The 14,395-nt window shown below is 41.5% G+C and overlaps 1 protein-coding gene across 1 annotated transcript in view; it reads left to right on the top strand.

The window, feature by feature from the left end:
• Positions 1 to 14,395, top strand: part of LOC137417052 (uncharacterized) — a 54,784-nt gene that overhangs the window by 38,273 nt on the left and 2,116 nt on the right. Inside the window, exon 5 of the mRNA XM_078770359.1 lies at positions 14,200 to 14,337. Coding sequence (XP_078626485.1) covers positions 14,200 to 14,337 — 138 coding nt within the window. The remainder of the gene's footprint in view (positions 1 to 14,199; positions 14,338 to 14,395) is intronic.

The following is a 14,395-nucleotide window of genomic DNA, read 5'->3' as shown; positions in this document are numbered from 1 at the left end:
GTCCGCTGATTTAATTGAATTAAATAATGATAAGGGATACAAGTATGCTTTAACCATTACCGATTTGAGGAGTAGATTTGCATGGGTTGTTCCTTTAAAAAACAAAAGGGGTAATACTTTTATGTTAGCTTTCAGTGAAATATTTAGTAAAAGCAAAAGGAAACCAAAGAAGTATGGACTGATGAGGGAACAGTTCTATAACAAAACATTGATGAAATTTCTTAAAGATAATGGTATTACATTATACATTACCTTTAATGAAGAAAGGCAGTTGTTATTGAGCGTTTTAATCACACTTTGAAAGAGAGCCTATATATTAAAAGTTCACTCAACTCGGTTCTCAACAATGAGTATCTTTAATTCTGGACATTGTAGATAATTACAATAATACAGTCCATTCATCAACAAAATCAAAACCATCAGAAACATTTACAAAATTCGAATATGAAAAGGAAATTCATTTGAGGAATCCAAAGTTCAAAGTTGGTGATATTGTAAGAATATACAGATGGAAAAGCTATTTTGAAAAAGGTTATACAAAGAGATGGACTCATTAACTTTTTTAAAACATTGATGTAATGGATACAGCTCCTTGCACTTGCAAATTATATGATTTAAATGGAGAATAAATATTCGGTTTATTTTATTCACAGGAATTACAAAAGACAAAGATGATAAATCAAAAAATAAATAATTAAAAACATCACCCGCCCCCTTTATGTCTCCACCCACAAACCACACCCACATTCATACCATAACACATCCATACTTCCCCTCACCCAGATTAGTTAATTAATTCCCCACAAACAGCTCAATTATTTAATTAGTAATAAAAAAACACTCCTCCCACAAACCATGCCCACTCAAACCACGCCCACACAAACCACGCCCATAATCCCCCTGTGCGCCACCACCCTTGACCCACCACCCCCCTCAACTCACCCCCACCCTTCCCCACACACGCATGGATGAGGAGGGGAGGGGAAAGGTGGGATGAGGAGGGTGGGGGGTCTTAGGGGGGGAGCGGACCTTCCCTTTTTTCCCCTCCTTTATTCTTTTTTTATAATTAAGAATTAAATAATTGTAAGCAAAACAAATATAATTAAAACCATTCAACATTAAAATCTTTACACATTTGGGTGGGGGTAAATATTCAATTGCGAAAAAGTCCCCGCATAACTCAGTCAACTTCAGCAGATGTCTTGAGGTTTTGAATCTCTGTTACCATAATCTGTTTTACACAAGGAAGGGAGAGAGCATATAAATGATTCTTAAACAGTGGGTGAAGGGAAGACAGTATACAGTGGGTGAGGGGAAGAAATAACAAAATGAAACTTTTACCTCCATAAGGTTGAACCTGGTGTCAAGTTCATCAAGACGGAGGTTTAAACCCACACAGGCTGGGAATGAGTCAGTACTCCTTGGAACTTCAAATAGTCCCATTCAAAGTTGTGGTTGTCATGTTGATTGGTTTGTGAGAGGCTGTCAGAAAAGGGAAAAAAACAGTAATTGTTCGTCGTGTGGTTATTTGGTGTATATTATATAATTAATATCGTAAGTTTAAACATAGCTTACCTCTTCTGCCATTGTAAAAATTGAAAATCATCTGGTTGTAAAAAATCATCTTCAGTCAAAAGACATTCTTCCAATGAAGCAAACTGAACCAAGAATGTATATATAGGCAACCTTGGGTGAGGTAATCTGATGACTTCATATAACCAAAGAACAATGGATTGTCTATGAACGTTGGGTGTGATCTCTCAGGGAAATGGATTAAAATTCTCCAAAGGATTAATATTTTAAAAATGTCTTGGGCAAGGGTGATGTCGTGTTCCATAGCAGTCAAACAAGTTTTCATCGGATGTAGGGAATGGATTAACATACCAAACCAGAGTGGAGTAAAACATAGTCAGATATTCGTTGGTTCTCCATATAACTTTAATGAAAAGATGTTAGTATGCTTAATAGGGGGATAAAAAACGTTTTTTGGCGGGATGGGGGTCAAATAGTTTTTCCCTTTTCTCCATTGACTTCAATGTTAAATTGGAGTTGCCTGAGAACCCCCATTTTCCGACTACTAAGGCTAAACTGGAAATGATGTAATAGTGGGTGGGGTTTATAAAAGTGGGCAGGGCTTAGAATTAAGTGGGCAGGCTTATAGAAAAGTGGGCTGGGCTTAGAAAAAAAAAGAAATGTGGCTCAGGAGGTGCTCAACGAAAATATGGGTGTTTTAGAATCGACAAAGGGTTTGGGGGTCTATTGAGGATTTAACCATTGTTAATGGCTTAGTTCAGTGGTTCTTAATCTTTTTAAAGGCGCCGAACCCTAACGAAACCCACTGAACACTTGCGGACCCCCTCAAATTTGACAAAAAAATTAAGAAGAATTGCATCTTAATGCGTTTTCTGTTCTTCTTTTCGGGAGGCGATCTGGGAAATGCGTGGTTTTGTTTTGGCAAGGGCCACCCTCAAATCATTTTCGAATGCAAGCCTGCTCCTTTTCTTTGTTTTAATGTCCACCAGTTTCGAAAACGCATGCTCGCAGAGATACGTTGTAACGAACAGCGTGAGGATCTCAAGGGCAATTTTAGCGATGTGAGGATACCCTTCCATTTGGCGGCACCAAAACGTTGAGAGCATTGTTGTGCCGAAGAGTTGTTGTTGAGTCTGGCTCTGCTGAAGTTCGATGAGGTCATCGAGGTATTGATCGTTGACATCTGTCGTTGCAACGTTGAAAGTAAACGGCTGCCGCACCCATGCTGGGTATTGCTCTTCGTCAGGGAAGTAGCCGTCAAATGACTTTCCCAGCTCATCCAAGGGCGTGGCAATCACTTGCTTCAGCTCCCCCGGTACAGCAGTACCTCCAACTTCAGACTCATCTTCGATCCCGCTCATGCACTCGTCCAGTCGCGAAAAGTTCGCGAAGTTGTCGTTCTCTGTTCGCCGCCTCCACAATGGTAACTTCTTTCGGAAAGCGCTCAGCTTTTCTTCAGATTCGATGACATTCACTCCACCGCCCTGCATCTGGCAATTGAGATGATTGAGTGCGTCGAAGATGTCAGCCAAGTACGCCAAGGCGAGGATGAACTCTGACTCTTGGAAGTGCGTTGCATGGCAATGCTGGTGTTCTCACAAAAACAGGGCTAATTCTACACGCAACGCAAAAACACGGCTCACTACCTTCCCTCGTGATAACCATCGAACGTTAGAGTGGTAGAGAAGGACTTCAAATTCAGAGCCGATTTCATTGCACAGCTCTTTGAAGATGCGATGATTCAGAGCACGGCTTCGCACGTAATTCACAGTTTCAACGACGATTTTCAGAACATTGGTCAGTTTTGGAGGCATTGTTTTTTATGCTAGCGCGTGTCTGTGCAGGACGCAGTGCATGACAATGATGTGTGGTGCATCGGCCTTCACCAGTGCTCCAAAACCGGAGTTGCATCCTAGCATGGCTGAAGCTCCATCCGAGCAAACTGCAGACACCATTTTCCACGAGAGGCCGTTGCTTCTGAAGAAGTCGTCCACAAGCTTCTTCACGTCAGCTGCCTTCGTCGTTGTTGTGAGAGGCTTGCAGAACAGAAAGTCTTCCTTGATCTCGTCTCCTTTGACATAATGCACAAATAAGATGAGCTGGCTCAAATTCGAAACGTCGATGGTCTCGTCGAGTTGAAGGCTGAATTTTGTCGGGCTCGTGACTAAATCGGCAACTACCTGGGCGAGGATGTCGTCGCTCATGTCGTCGATTCTGCATCTGATGGTGTCATTTGAGAGTGAAACGAGAGACGACTTGTTTTCAGCAGCTTTTCCCAGCATGATGTTGGCCATCTTCAACACGGCCGGTTTGATGAGTGTCTCGCCAATGGTGTGCGGTTTGCCCTGCTTTGCGATCAGGTATGTAACTTCATACGACGTGGTGAGGATCGGTTTGTCAATTGGAACGAAGCCGAGATTGGGCAAGGTAGCACTTGCGTCGAATCGGACTCTCTTCAATTTGAATTCATCCAGCGTTGTGTCTTTGTACTGCCCCTTGCCGTGCAGTTTTTTGAAGTGTTCCTGTAGTTTTGCTGGTGCTCGGCTGGAGTTGCTCAACTTGACATTGCAAAGCATGCATTGAGGACGCTGATTTCCGTCACGTTCCGTCAAACTCGTGAACCCGTACCGCACGTAATCCTCCGACCACTTCCTTTTTTTGCTCGATATACTGCAAAACAAAAATTAAAAAAGTAACAAACTAATCTTAATTGAGTTCGGGCAAATAATTATATGACAAAAATTTAAAAAGGAGCATGCTTAAACATAATCAGTACCCCTCTGAAAACTGAGAAATTTTAACGAAGAAAACATAACTTATAGGTACGATGATGGGATTTATTACCTACTCAACTCTGTCACCTCAAATCCCATTATAATATTACATAGAAAACTGCGAATTGATAGTTTTGAATTGTGACCAAAGGAGTTATATGACCTCCACCTAATTTTCTGAGTAATTCAATCATATTTTATAATCACCATCCACTTTTGACTTTAATATAACTCTGAACCCGCCCTGCATATCCACAAATATTTCCAACTTACTTTTCAATTGATCAGTAACTCCAAAGTAAGGCGCCACCAATGACGCACGGCACACGGCAAGCTAATCGAGGCTATTCACTGGAATTTCCGAACACCTGCAAAGTCCAAAATCCAGTAAGTAAGTAAGCAAGTAAGCACCATCAACAGAATAATTAGCAAGTTGCTCATTGATTCAACTTACTATAGCAGTGTGAAACAACTTATCTTAAACACAGACCAGAGAAACTATGAATGGGATGGGAATACAATTACATTTCCATTCGTTCGTAACATACATAGCAAAATAATAATAATATTAATAATAAGCGTAATTACACATAGATTCAAAATTGATACAAAAAAACAAAAAAACAAAAACAAATAGTAATGCGTTTCGGAGGACCTCCGCCAAACCCCTGAGACTGGCTCACTGAACCCCTGGGGTTCTATCGAACCCAGGTTAAGAACCACGGGCTTAGTTGGAATAGCCTGGTTTGGGCTTAACGGTTAGGGTGCCAGCTTGGGAACGAAGGATCCTGTGTTCGCATCCCGGTCGATTGCTGAATTAACGCCGGGGGGTTGACTTAGCCTGTCATCCTTCCGATGTCGGCAAATTGAGTACCAGTTGATGTTCCAGATGATTAAAAAGTACCAGATGATTAAAACAGCTGTTCACCACCATCTCTTATCTTCCCCCATCCAAAACCTTGATCTTTTCTACCCCCGCTAATTTTACCCCAGATCCACCTTGTTTGAAATTCCAACTTCTTTCCTGGAAGTCCTGGCAGTGTCCATATGTTTTATACCTCTCCCACCGCCCCCTTCCCATGCCCCCCCCCCCAAAGCCCTCGCCCTCTCTCAGATCTCTCGATGTCTCCATGTCTCTCGGTCCCTGCTCTCAAATGTTGTGTTTGTGTCCTTCCTCCTCTCTCCCCATCTTGTCTACCGCTCCCGATGTTATATGTTTTATGTGTCGGTTTGTCTTTCTGTGTGATTAATGTTCGCTCTTTCACGAGCCTCGATCTTGTATACAAAAAAAAACAAAAACAAACAAAAAAAAACAAAAGAGGCGACTAACAGGGTTAGTAGCAGGAAGGGCATCTGGCCGTAAACCATTTCTTCAAAAAGGGGACCACGGTGCCCAAAAAAGCTAACCCCTGCTCTGTGGGGGAAAATGGCCTCTAAAGGTGGTTCTCATGGCTTAGTTGGTCAAATAGTTTTTCAATTAGAAATTGAGATTAAGGAAAAAATAGAACTTAGGTGTAAGGTGTCTATTGAGGATTTAACCTTTGTTAATGACTTAGATGGGGAAGGATAAATTTCCTGATGTTTTGGGTGGTGTTGGGCTAGCGGCTAGGGTGCCAGCTTAGGATCCTAGGATCCTGGGTTCGAATCCCGGTCGATCACTGAATTAACGCCAGGGGGGTTGACTCAGCCTGTCATCCTTCCGAGGTCGGCTAATTGAGTACCAGTTCACTGGTAATTCCCTGTTTGTCGTAAAAGGCGACAAAAAGGGTTGGCGGCAGGAAGGGCATCCGGCCGTAAAACATTGCTTCAAAAAGGGGACAAACAAAAACAACAACAACCACGGTGCCCCAAAAAGGCCAACCCCCGCTTTGCAGGGAAAAATGGCCTCTAAAGGTGGGTTTTTTTTGGGTGGGTGGTCCAATAAGTTCCGATGCACTTTCCCCATTCACTTACATGTAAAATTAAGTGTCTTGGAACCAACATTTTCCTACTGCTATGGCAAGGGGTTAGGGCTAGGAGTTAGGGCGAGGAGTTCGGGATCTTTGTTCCTTTCATATTTCTTTCTACTTTTTCATATTTCTCTTCATTCATTCTAATTCTTCCTTCTTCTTTATTTCTCTCTTTCTTTATCTATCTGTCTTTGGAGAAGTGAATTCTTGCAGGAATTTTTTTTTTTTAAATTCTGGAAGGCTCACCTGGCTGTGCTTGGATGGGTTTGAGGGTGGAGGAGTGGCAGCTGAAACCCGAATCTTATCCAGGTTCCTCCTGATGACTCCATCTTTGCTCTTTGCTTTTTGGGGGAGGGGGGGGGGGGAGTTCCTTCTGATGAATCCAATGCAGTATTTGGTTTTCTGTTTCATTTTGATTGTACTGTGTTCCTGATGATCCTGAGTTATGTTCCTGATGAGATGATGATTGATCCTGATGCTGTGTGGACTGTGCTTCCCCGCTAATGCACCTCTGGTAGCTTGTAACTGTTGCTGTGTTTTTGCCTGAGGAAGAACTGCTGAAATATATATATCTGGGTTCTTCCCAACATCTCTGTTCCTTTCACATTTCTTTCTATTTTTCATATTTCTCTTTATTCGTTTATTTGTTCTTTCTACTTTATTCTCTTTATTCGGAATTCTTGCTTCTTCTTTATTTCTCTCTTTCTTTATCTATCTGTCTTTGGAGAAGTGAATTCTTGCAGGAATTATTTTTTAAAAATTCTGGAAGGCTCACCTGGCTGCGCTTGGTTTTGAGGGTAGAGGAGTAGCAGCTGAAACCCGAATCCTATCCAGGTTCCTCCTGATGACTCCATCTTTGCTCTTTACTCTTTACTTTTTTTTTTGGTTCCTTCTGAGGACTCCAATGCAGTATTTGGTTTTCTGTTTCATTATCATGTGACGTCATTAAGTATAACACAAAAACATTTGTAGAAACTGAAATATGTGTTTGTGATACTTTTGTTCATAATTTAATGAAACTGCAATGTGACTGATAGCTTAAATGGTGTGGTCAGATTTGACTTTGTAATTGGGGAGGTATTGCAACACTAACCTGCAAGTAAATGGGCATAATTTGTTCATAGTGGTACAATATTTGTGTTGGTATATGTACATGTATGTTACATGCAAATTGATTAATTAGCATATTGGTGTATCATGTGAATATTTCAAACAGTTATTGGAATACTGGATGTTAATAAAATAAAATATAACACATTCCTACATTTTTCATTTTATTCTTTGTATTCGTTCACAGTGGAAAGAGAGAGAATAGTGGCAGATATGACGTATTTCAATATATGCTAATGAGATGACTTCATTAACATAAAACCAAAACATGACATTTCAGTAGAACTTTGTCAGATTGTTAAACATAATAAAAAACATGGCAAATTCTTTGTGATTTGAGCTGATAATTATTGAGACACAACATAACTAGGGTGTAAGTAATTCATACACCTCAATAAATGGTCGATATATTAAAAAAGGGACATTTTGACATGTAGGACAATAGAAAACCAATTTATTTTTTTTGATGTTAACATTTCTTTTCCATCTGATCAGACATCACTGATCATAATTATGCACATTGGGGACGATCATACGGGGGTTACACGGTATGCCCCTCTGGCCCATGGACTATGCACGCACCGTTTTCATTCACACTCACTACATTCTGCTCTCATTACCCCTCCCTTTTTAGCCGCGTCGCCGACGCTGCTCATAGAGTGCCCTCTGCTGTTGTTGTTGTTGTTGTTGTTCTTCTTGTTCTTGTTCTTGCAGAGAAGACAAAACCTCAAAGCTCCACCCATCTGGGAACCATAGCTCCACCCATTCTGGGAGAGCCTTCATATAAACAAATATCCACCATTTTATTAACTCGCATAGCTTTGAGGCCTGTTTTGTAGGCCCGTGGTGTCTTCCTCTCTCACACAGTTTTATTTCAAATCAAATTCGATATATCATTTCATTTTTCACAGTCGCTAACATAGTTTTAGACTCGGTTGAAAAAAAACGGGAAGAAAATCCGATGAAAGTTGCCCTTTATAGAACGAAATGAATTCTCAAAGGCCTGTAACTTCAAGTCCATTGAGATATATATTTTTTAAATCGCGGCATGGTCAGTCATACACCGCCCGAAATAAGAGACGGGAAAATGCCGAGATATATATATTTTGTTTAAATCGCGGCATGGTCAGTCATACACCGCCCGAAATAACAGATGGGAAAATGCCGAGATATATTAAAAATTCATCCATTTGATGACAATCGTCACGATGAAATATTTAATTTATACGTCGTCACAATAATGTGGAGAGAGGAGCATAGATTCGTTCACGTGTCGCCACACACGGGAAATTGCCGAGATATATATCTATCTATAATTCCAGTAATCTCTGTGTGTGTGTGTGTCTGTGTGTATGCGACCGCTGTTTCTCGACAACTACCGGTCCGATATACTTGAAACTTGCCAGGTATATTGCTGGGGACCTGAGGATGTGCCTTTTCAAGGTTTCATATTAATCGGACAAGTAGTTACCGAGCTATGTCCAAAAAACGATTCAACCAATCAGAGAGCAGCGAGCTATCACGTGTGCCGAACGTGGCGAACAGACTCTGCCTCGGACGGCACATTTGAGAGCGTATTCATTTATTTCACGTTGGCAAACTATGTTGCCGCTATGTTGGCGTTAAACTATGTTTTAAAACTAATTAAAACTAATTTGCGATTCTTTCGCTTTCCTGCGCGTTTGTGCACGCTATGGCGATTTCTTTACCAAACTCCGCAAGCCGTTCGCTTTGGACCAAACCATTTCATGTAAATAGAGGGGGGGGATTGTCACCGTACTCGCAAGCCGTTCGCTTTGGACCAAACCATTTCATGTAAATAGAGGGGGGGGGGGGATATAATTTTAGATATATATATAGTACGGGCATGCCCTAGTATTTTAAATCGCGGCATGGTCAGTCATACACCGCCTGAAATAACAGACGGGAAAATGCCGAGATATATTAAAAATTCGTCGCCACACACGGGAAATTGCCGAGATATATTTTCACTTTGCACAAAAATAACATCAAGTAATCGAATCAATAGGAATGTCCTGTGCCTATAACATCGACGTTATAGGCACAGCTGCATCTAGGCATTGTGTAACATCGACGCGGCTTTTGTTTTAATTAAAACTTTTTGTACTTGTTCCTTGTTTGTCTTACCATTGCGGGATTGGCACACGTCCATCGACGTGTTCTGTGCCGAGGACGAGTCAGAGGTCTACCATATACTTTGCACTCCCTCTTTATCCTCTTTACTTCCTCTCTATATTTTTTCCTTCATGATTCTGTTGGAGCCATGTTTTGTGTATAAATATGCCACAAGGGCATATTTATACACACGAGAAGGGGGTTAAAATTTATACACATATTTATACATTTGTGGATAAATATGCCTTCATCTCAAGAATGCCTCAGGGGGGAATAAGTGCTACGGGTAAGATCTGTTCTTTTGTGCCTTTCTTGATGTTTGGTTATTGTTTGATATGCTTGTAAATATGTGCCCCATTATTATTGAATCTTGTGTGCTTGTAAAAACGTGCCTTTTCTTTGGGATATGGTTTTCCATCCTGCCCGTTTTTGGCTCATTTCCTCCAATGGCTCAATTTTGTGTGTACAAATAGATAGACAGGTAGTTTTGCCTCACCAATATTGACGGAACTTCACCAAATGGTCGAGTTTGTGGTCCGACAGAAACCTGTTTATATTTTAGGGCAAAAGGTCAACAACGTTTTAAATTTCTAAAATCCTCAATTTTCGTCCGATTGACTTGAAATTTGAATAGGATTTTCATGTCAGCTGACGGAATTCAACCACCAACTATTTTTGAAGTCAAAAGGATGCGCTGCTGTGTACTATTCTACTTTTTTTTGTATACAAAGTCGAGGCTCATGTAAGAGCAAAACATAAAACTCAAAACAGAGACATAAAAAGTTGCAACTTTTAAGGGAGGTAGTTTTAAAAACAAATGGACACGATTTGGACATTCAGGAAAGAAGGAGGTATTTGAAAAAGGTGGATTTGGGGTGTATTAACGGTGGTAGAAAAGGTCAAACTTTTGGATGGGGGGGGGGGGGGGGAGGGACAAGAGATGATGGTGAAGAGCTGCTTTAAAGATCTGGACGGAGGAGAGGGATTGAAGAGAGTGTGGGAGTTTGTTCCAAAGGCGGGAGAAAAGAGAAATGAAAGAGTGAAGGTGAGTCGAGAGTCTTGATTTTGGCAGTTTCACCCTAAGAGGGTTGCTGGCAGATCTTGTGCATCCTGAAGGAATATTTGGGGGACAGAGCACAGGACAGAGTACAGAAACAGGAGCTCGGTTGGAGAGGAATCTGCAGAAGACAGAAAGACCACCAACCTGCCTGCTGTGAGAGAGTGAAAGGCCCTCAGAATCAGCATCATCATGGGACATAGTAATGATTCTAGAAGTTTTGATTTCTACAGCATGAAGCTGAGCTAGGTGTGAGGCAGGAGCACCAGCCAAAAGGGGAGAGCAGTACTCCATCAAGCTGTGGATGAAAGCTTTGTATGTGGTGAGAAGCTCGGTAGAGCCAAGAAAGGACTTTACACGATGGAGGATGCCCAGTCGGCAACTGCCTTTGTAGGCCAGCTTGGAAATGTGGTTTTCCCAGGAAAGGTCATGGCAGATAGTGAGACCCAAAAGCTTGAGTGACAGAGGGTTTTCCAGATGGTTTTTATGAAGAGAAATAGTGAGGGTGTGAGATTTGTCAGGATTGAATGACATGTTCCACTTGTTTGACCAGTTTGTGATTTTATCCGGTCTGCAGAGAGTGAGGAGGCTACAGACTGCCGATCTCAAGGTTGAGATATGGAACAGCGGAGGGTGGAGTCTGTAGCAAGAAGACAGAGAGGATTTTCCAGAGAGTCGGAAAGATCATTGATGAACACCAGAAAAAGCACATGGCCCAGAACACTGCCTCGAGGAACTCCAGCCTGGACAGGAATGAGAGATGAGAGAATTCCATTCAGGGCCACACGTAGGCTACGACCGGAGAGGAAGTCTACAAGCCATGCATGGAGATTTCCATGGATACCATCAGAGGAGAGTTTGGTGAGCAGGGCACGGTGCCCGACCGTATCGATGTCACGACATACAGTCACGTGAAAATGTAAGTACACCCCATGTAAAGTTTTGACTTTTTCAACATATTTCAACATACAGCTATTTGATCTTCATTTCAACAATATTGATAGATAAAGGTGATATAATACAACAAATATCATGCAACATTTACATTTTGTAGTCCATTGTATAATTTAAATAAACATAAATGCAAATTTTGCATGTGGAAAAAGTAAGTACACCCTTGGCTCGAATAGGTGGTATTGCCCCCTTTGGCAGAAACAACCTCAAGTAGGCATTTCTTATAACTGTCTACCAGTCTCTGACATCGACTGGGAGAAATTTTTTCCCACTCCTCCATGCAGAAGTATTTCAGCTGTGCGATATTTGAGGGGTTTCTTGCATGCACAGCTCGTTTCAAATCCCCCACAACATCTCGATGGGATTTAGACCCGGGCTTTGACTTGGCCATTCCAGAACCCTCCATTTCTTTCTTTTCAGCCATTGCTTGGTGGATTTACTGGTATGTTTGGGGTCATTGTCATGTTGGACGGTCCACCTTCGGTTGAGCTTCAACTTTCCGACAGATGGCCTCACATTATCCTCAAGCACCCTCTGGTACAATGAATAATTCATCGTGGATTATATGATGGTGAGCTGCCCAGGCCCTGATGCAGCAAAGCTGCCCCAAACCATAATATTTCCACCACCATGCTTTACAGTTGGTATCAGGTTCTTGTGGTCAAATACTGTCTTTGGTTTTCGCCAAACATGTCTTCTGGTACTGTGGCCAAATAGCTCTACCTTTGACTCATCTGTCCAGAGCACATTGTTCCAGAAGTGCTGGTCTTTGCCTGGGGGTTCATTGGCAAACTTTAGTCTTGCCCTGATGTTCTTTCTGGACAGCAAAGCTTTCCTCCTGGCACACCTCCCATGGAGATCAAACTTGTGCAGCCTCTTTCTAATGGTAGACTCGTGCACTTTGACATCAACAGTGGCAAGAGCTTCCTGTAGGTCCCGTGATGACATTCTGGGGTTCTTAGAGACTTCTTTCAGCATCTTACGGTCTGCTCTCGGGCTGAACTTGCTGGGGCGGCCTGGCCTGAACAAATTGGCAGTTGTTTGGAATATTCTCCACTTGTAGATGATCTTCCGGACAGTCGAATGATTGATTTCAAATTGTTTGGAGATCCTTTTAAATCCCCTCCCAGACTCGTAGGCATCTACAACCTTCTTTCTGAAGGCCTCAGAGAGCTCTTTTGATATAGGCATGGTAACGCCGCACACTTCAACAACAAAGAGCAAACCAAACTAAATGTCTGAGGTTTAAATAAGACAGGTTCCTCCAAGATCCTCTCCAACAATGTTCTAATCATTTGCACCTCAGCTGGTGCACCTGATTCTAATTTTAGGTATTTGAAGTAGTGATAAATGTAGGGGTGTACTTACTTTTTCCACATAAGAAATTTGCAGTTATGTTTATTTAAATTGTACAATGGACTACAAAATGTAAATGTTTCATGATATTTGTTATATTGTATCACTTTTATCTGTCAATATTGTTGAAATGAAGATCAAATAGCTGTATGTTGAAATATGTTGAAAAAGTCAAAACTTTACATGGGGTGTACTTACTTTTTCACGTAACTGTATGTCAAGGGAGATGGCTCTGATTTCCTGTTTAGCATTGAGGCCTCCATCCATTGTTGAGTCAGCAGAAGCAGAATGTCCAGATTAGAGTGGCCTGGTCTGAATCCAAAATGATGATCAAAGATTAAGCGATTGGAGAAGAGGAAGGATTTAAAAGCAGACTCGATGATGGATTCCATGACCTTGCTGATGATTGGGAGTAGGATGATTGGTCTGTAGTTGCAGGGATCTGTTTTTGCACCTTTTTGTGTAAAGTGGTAATGTTTGCTGATTTCCAAGCAGATGACCTTGAGCAAAAGAGAGGGTGAAGAGAACAGAGAGAGGGTGTGCTAGCGCTGCAGATCAGGATTTTGGGACTCGTGTGCTGATGCCGTCTTGTCCAACTGCGGAATCAGAGTCGAGGTTTGACAGAAACTTCACCTTGTCGGTAGAGACACAGAAGGACACAGCATCCAGGAGCAGCTGGGTATGACTGGTTATGGTGGGTATGGAGAGCGATGGGTTTGGGACACAAGATTTTGAGGCAAACACAGAGTTGAGGTTTATTGTTGAGGTGAGCAAACACATTCAGCTTTTTCACGTGCAGTGTCAGGTGTGTAGCCTTTTGAGAGAAGGTAGGGCATGGAATGGGAACGAGCACCAGAAACAGATTTGACCAGACGCCAACAGGACTTGGAGGAGGGAGACAGGTTTGCGAGTTCAGTCTTGAGAGTGGAGAGATATTATTTCCTGGCCCAATTGAAGGTAGACACACACTTGTTCCGAGCTTTGTGAAAGGAAATTTTGAGAAATTTTTAACGCCAGTAAATTGCAGAATTCTTATTTAAATTGAATTAAATACTTGAACACTATTGAACACAAATGGCCTTCTTGTTACTTCCAAAAACCTACGGTAAAGCAGTACTTGAACATGTTAAATAGGGTGGTGAAAAAGGGTGGTGTAGAAGACTGCTTTTATAGCGCTTAACATCCGGAATTTTTCTTTTGACCAATCTTTAACTTCATTATTATATTTAAATTGAAGTATACATTCCATGACCTAACAAGTTCTATAAAGTCTCAAGATGGTTCTCAATCTCATTTCCTTGCAAAAAAACTGACGCTGATTTGTGCATAGGTGATGTCTATCCTGTAAATGTGGAAGGCAGACAACACAACGATTCAACTGTCACAGAAGATTCAAAATGTGTTTCTGCAAAGGAAGGTTCTGATGATATTCACATGACAAATGGAAATGCTTCCTGTTTTGCAAATGGTGAGTGGAAATGTAAAAAAATTCACTTACAACCATTGGTGTTGAGAAAATTTAAAAT

This window comes from Myxine glutinosa, chromosome 1 (assembly GCF_964187855.1).
Source record: "Myxine glutinosa chromosome 1, kmMyxGlut1.1, whole genome shotgun sequence".
NCBI classification, from domain to species: Eukaryota; Metazoa; Chordata; class Myxini; order Myxiniformes; family Myxinidae; genus Myxine; species Myxine glutinosa.
This window is presented reverse-complemented; position numbering and strand designations above follow the sequence as displayed.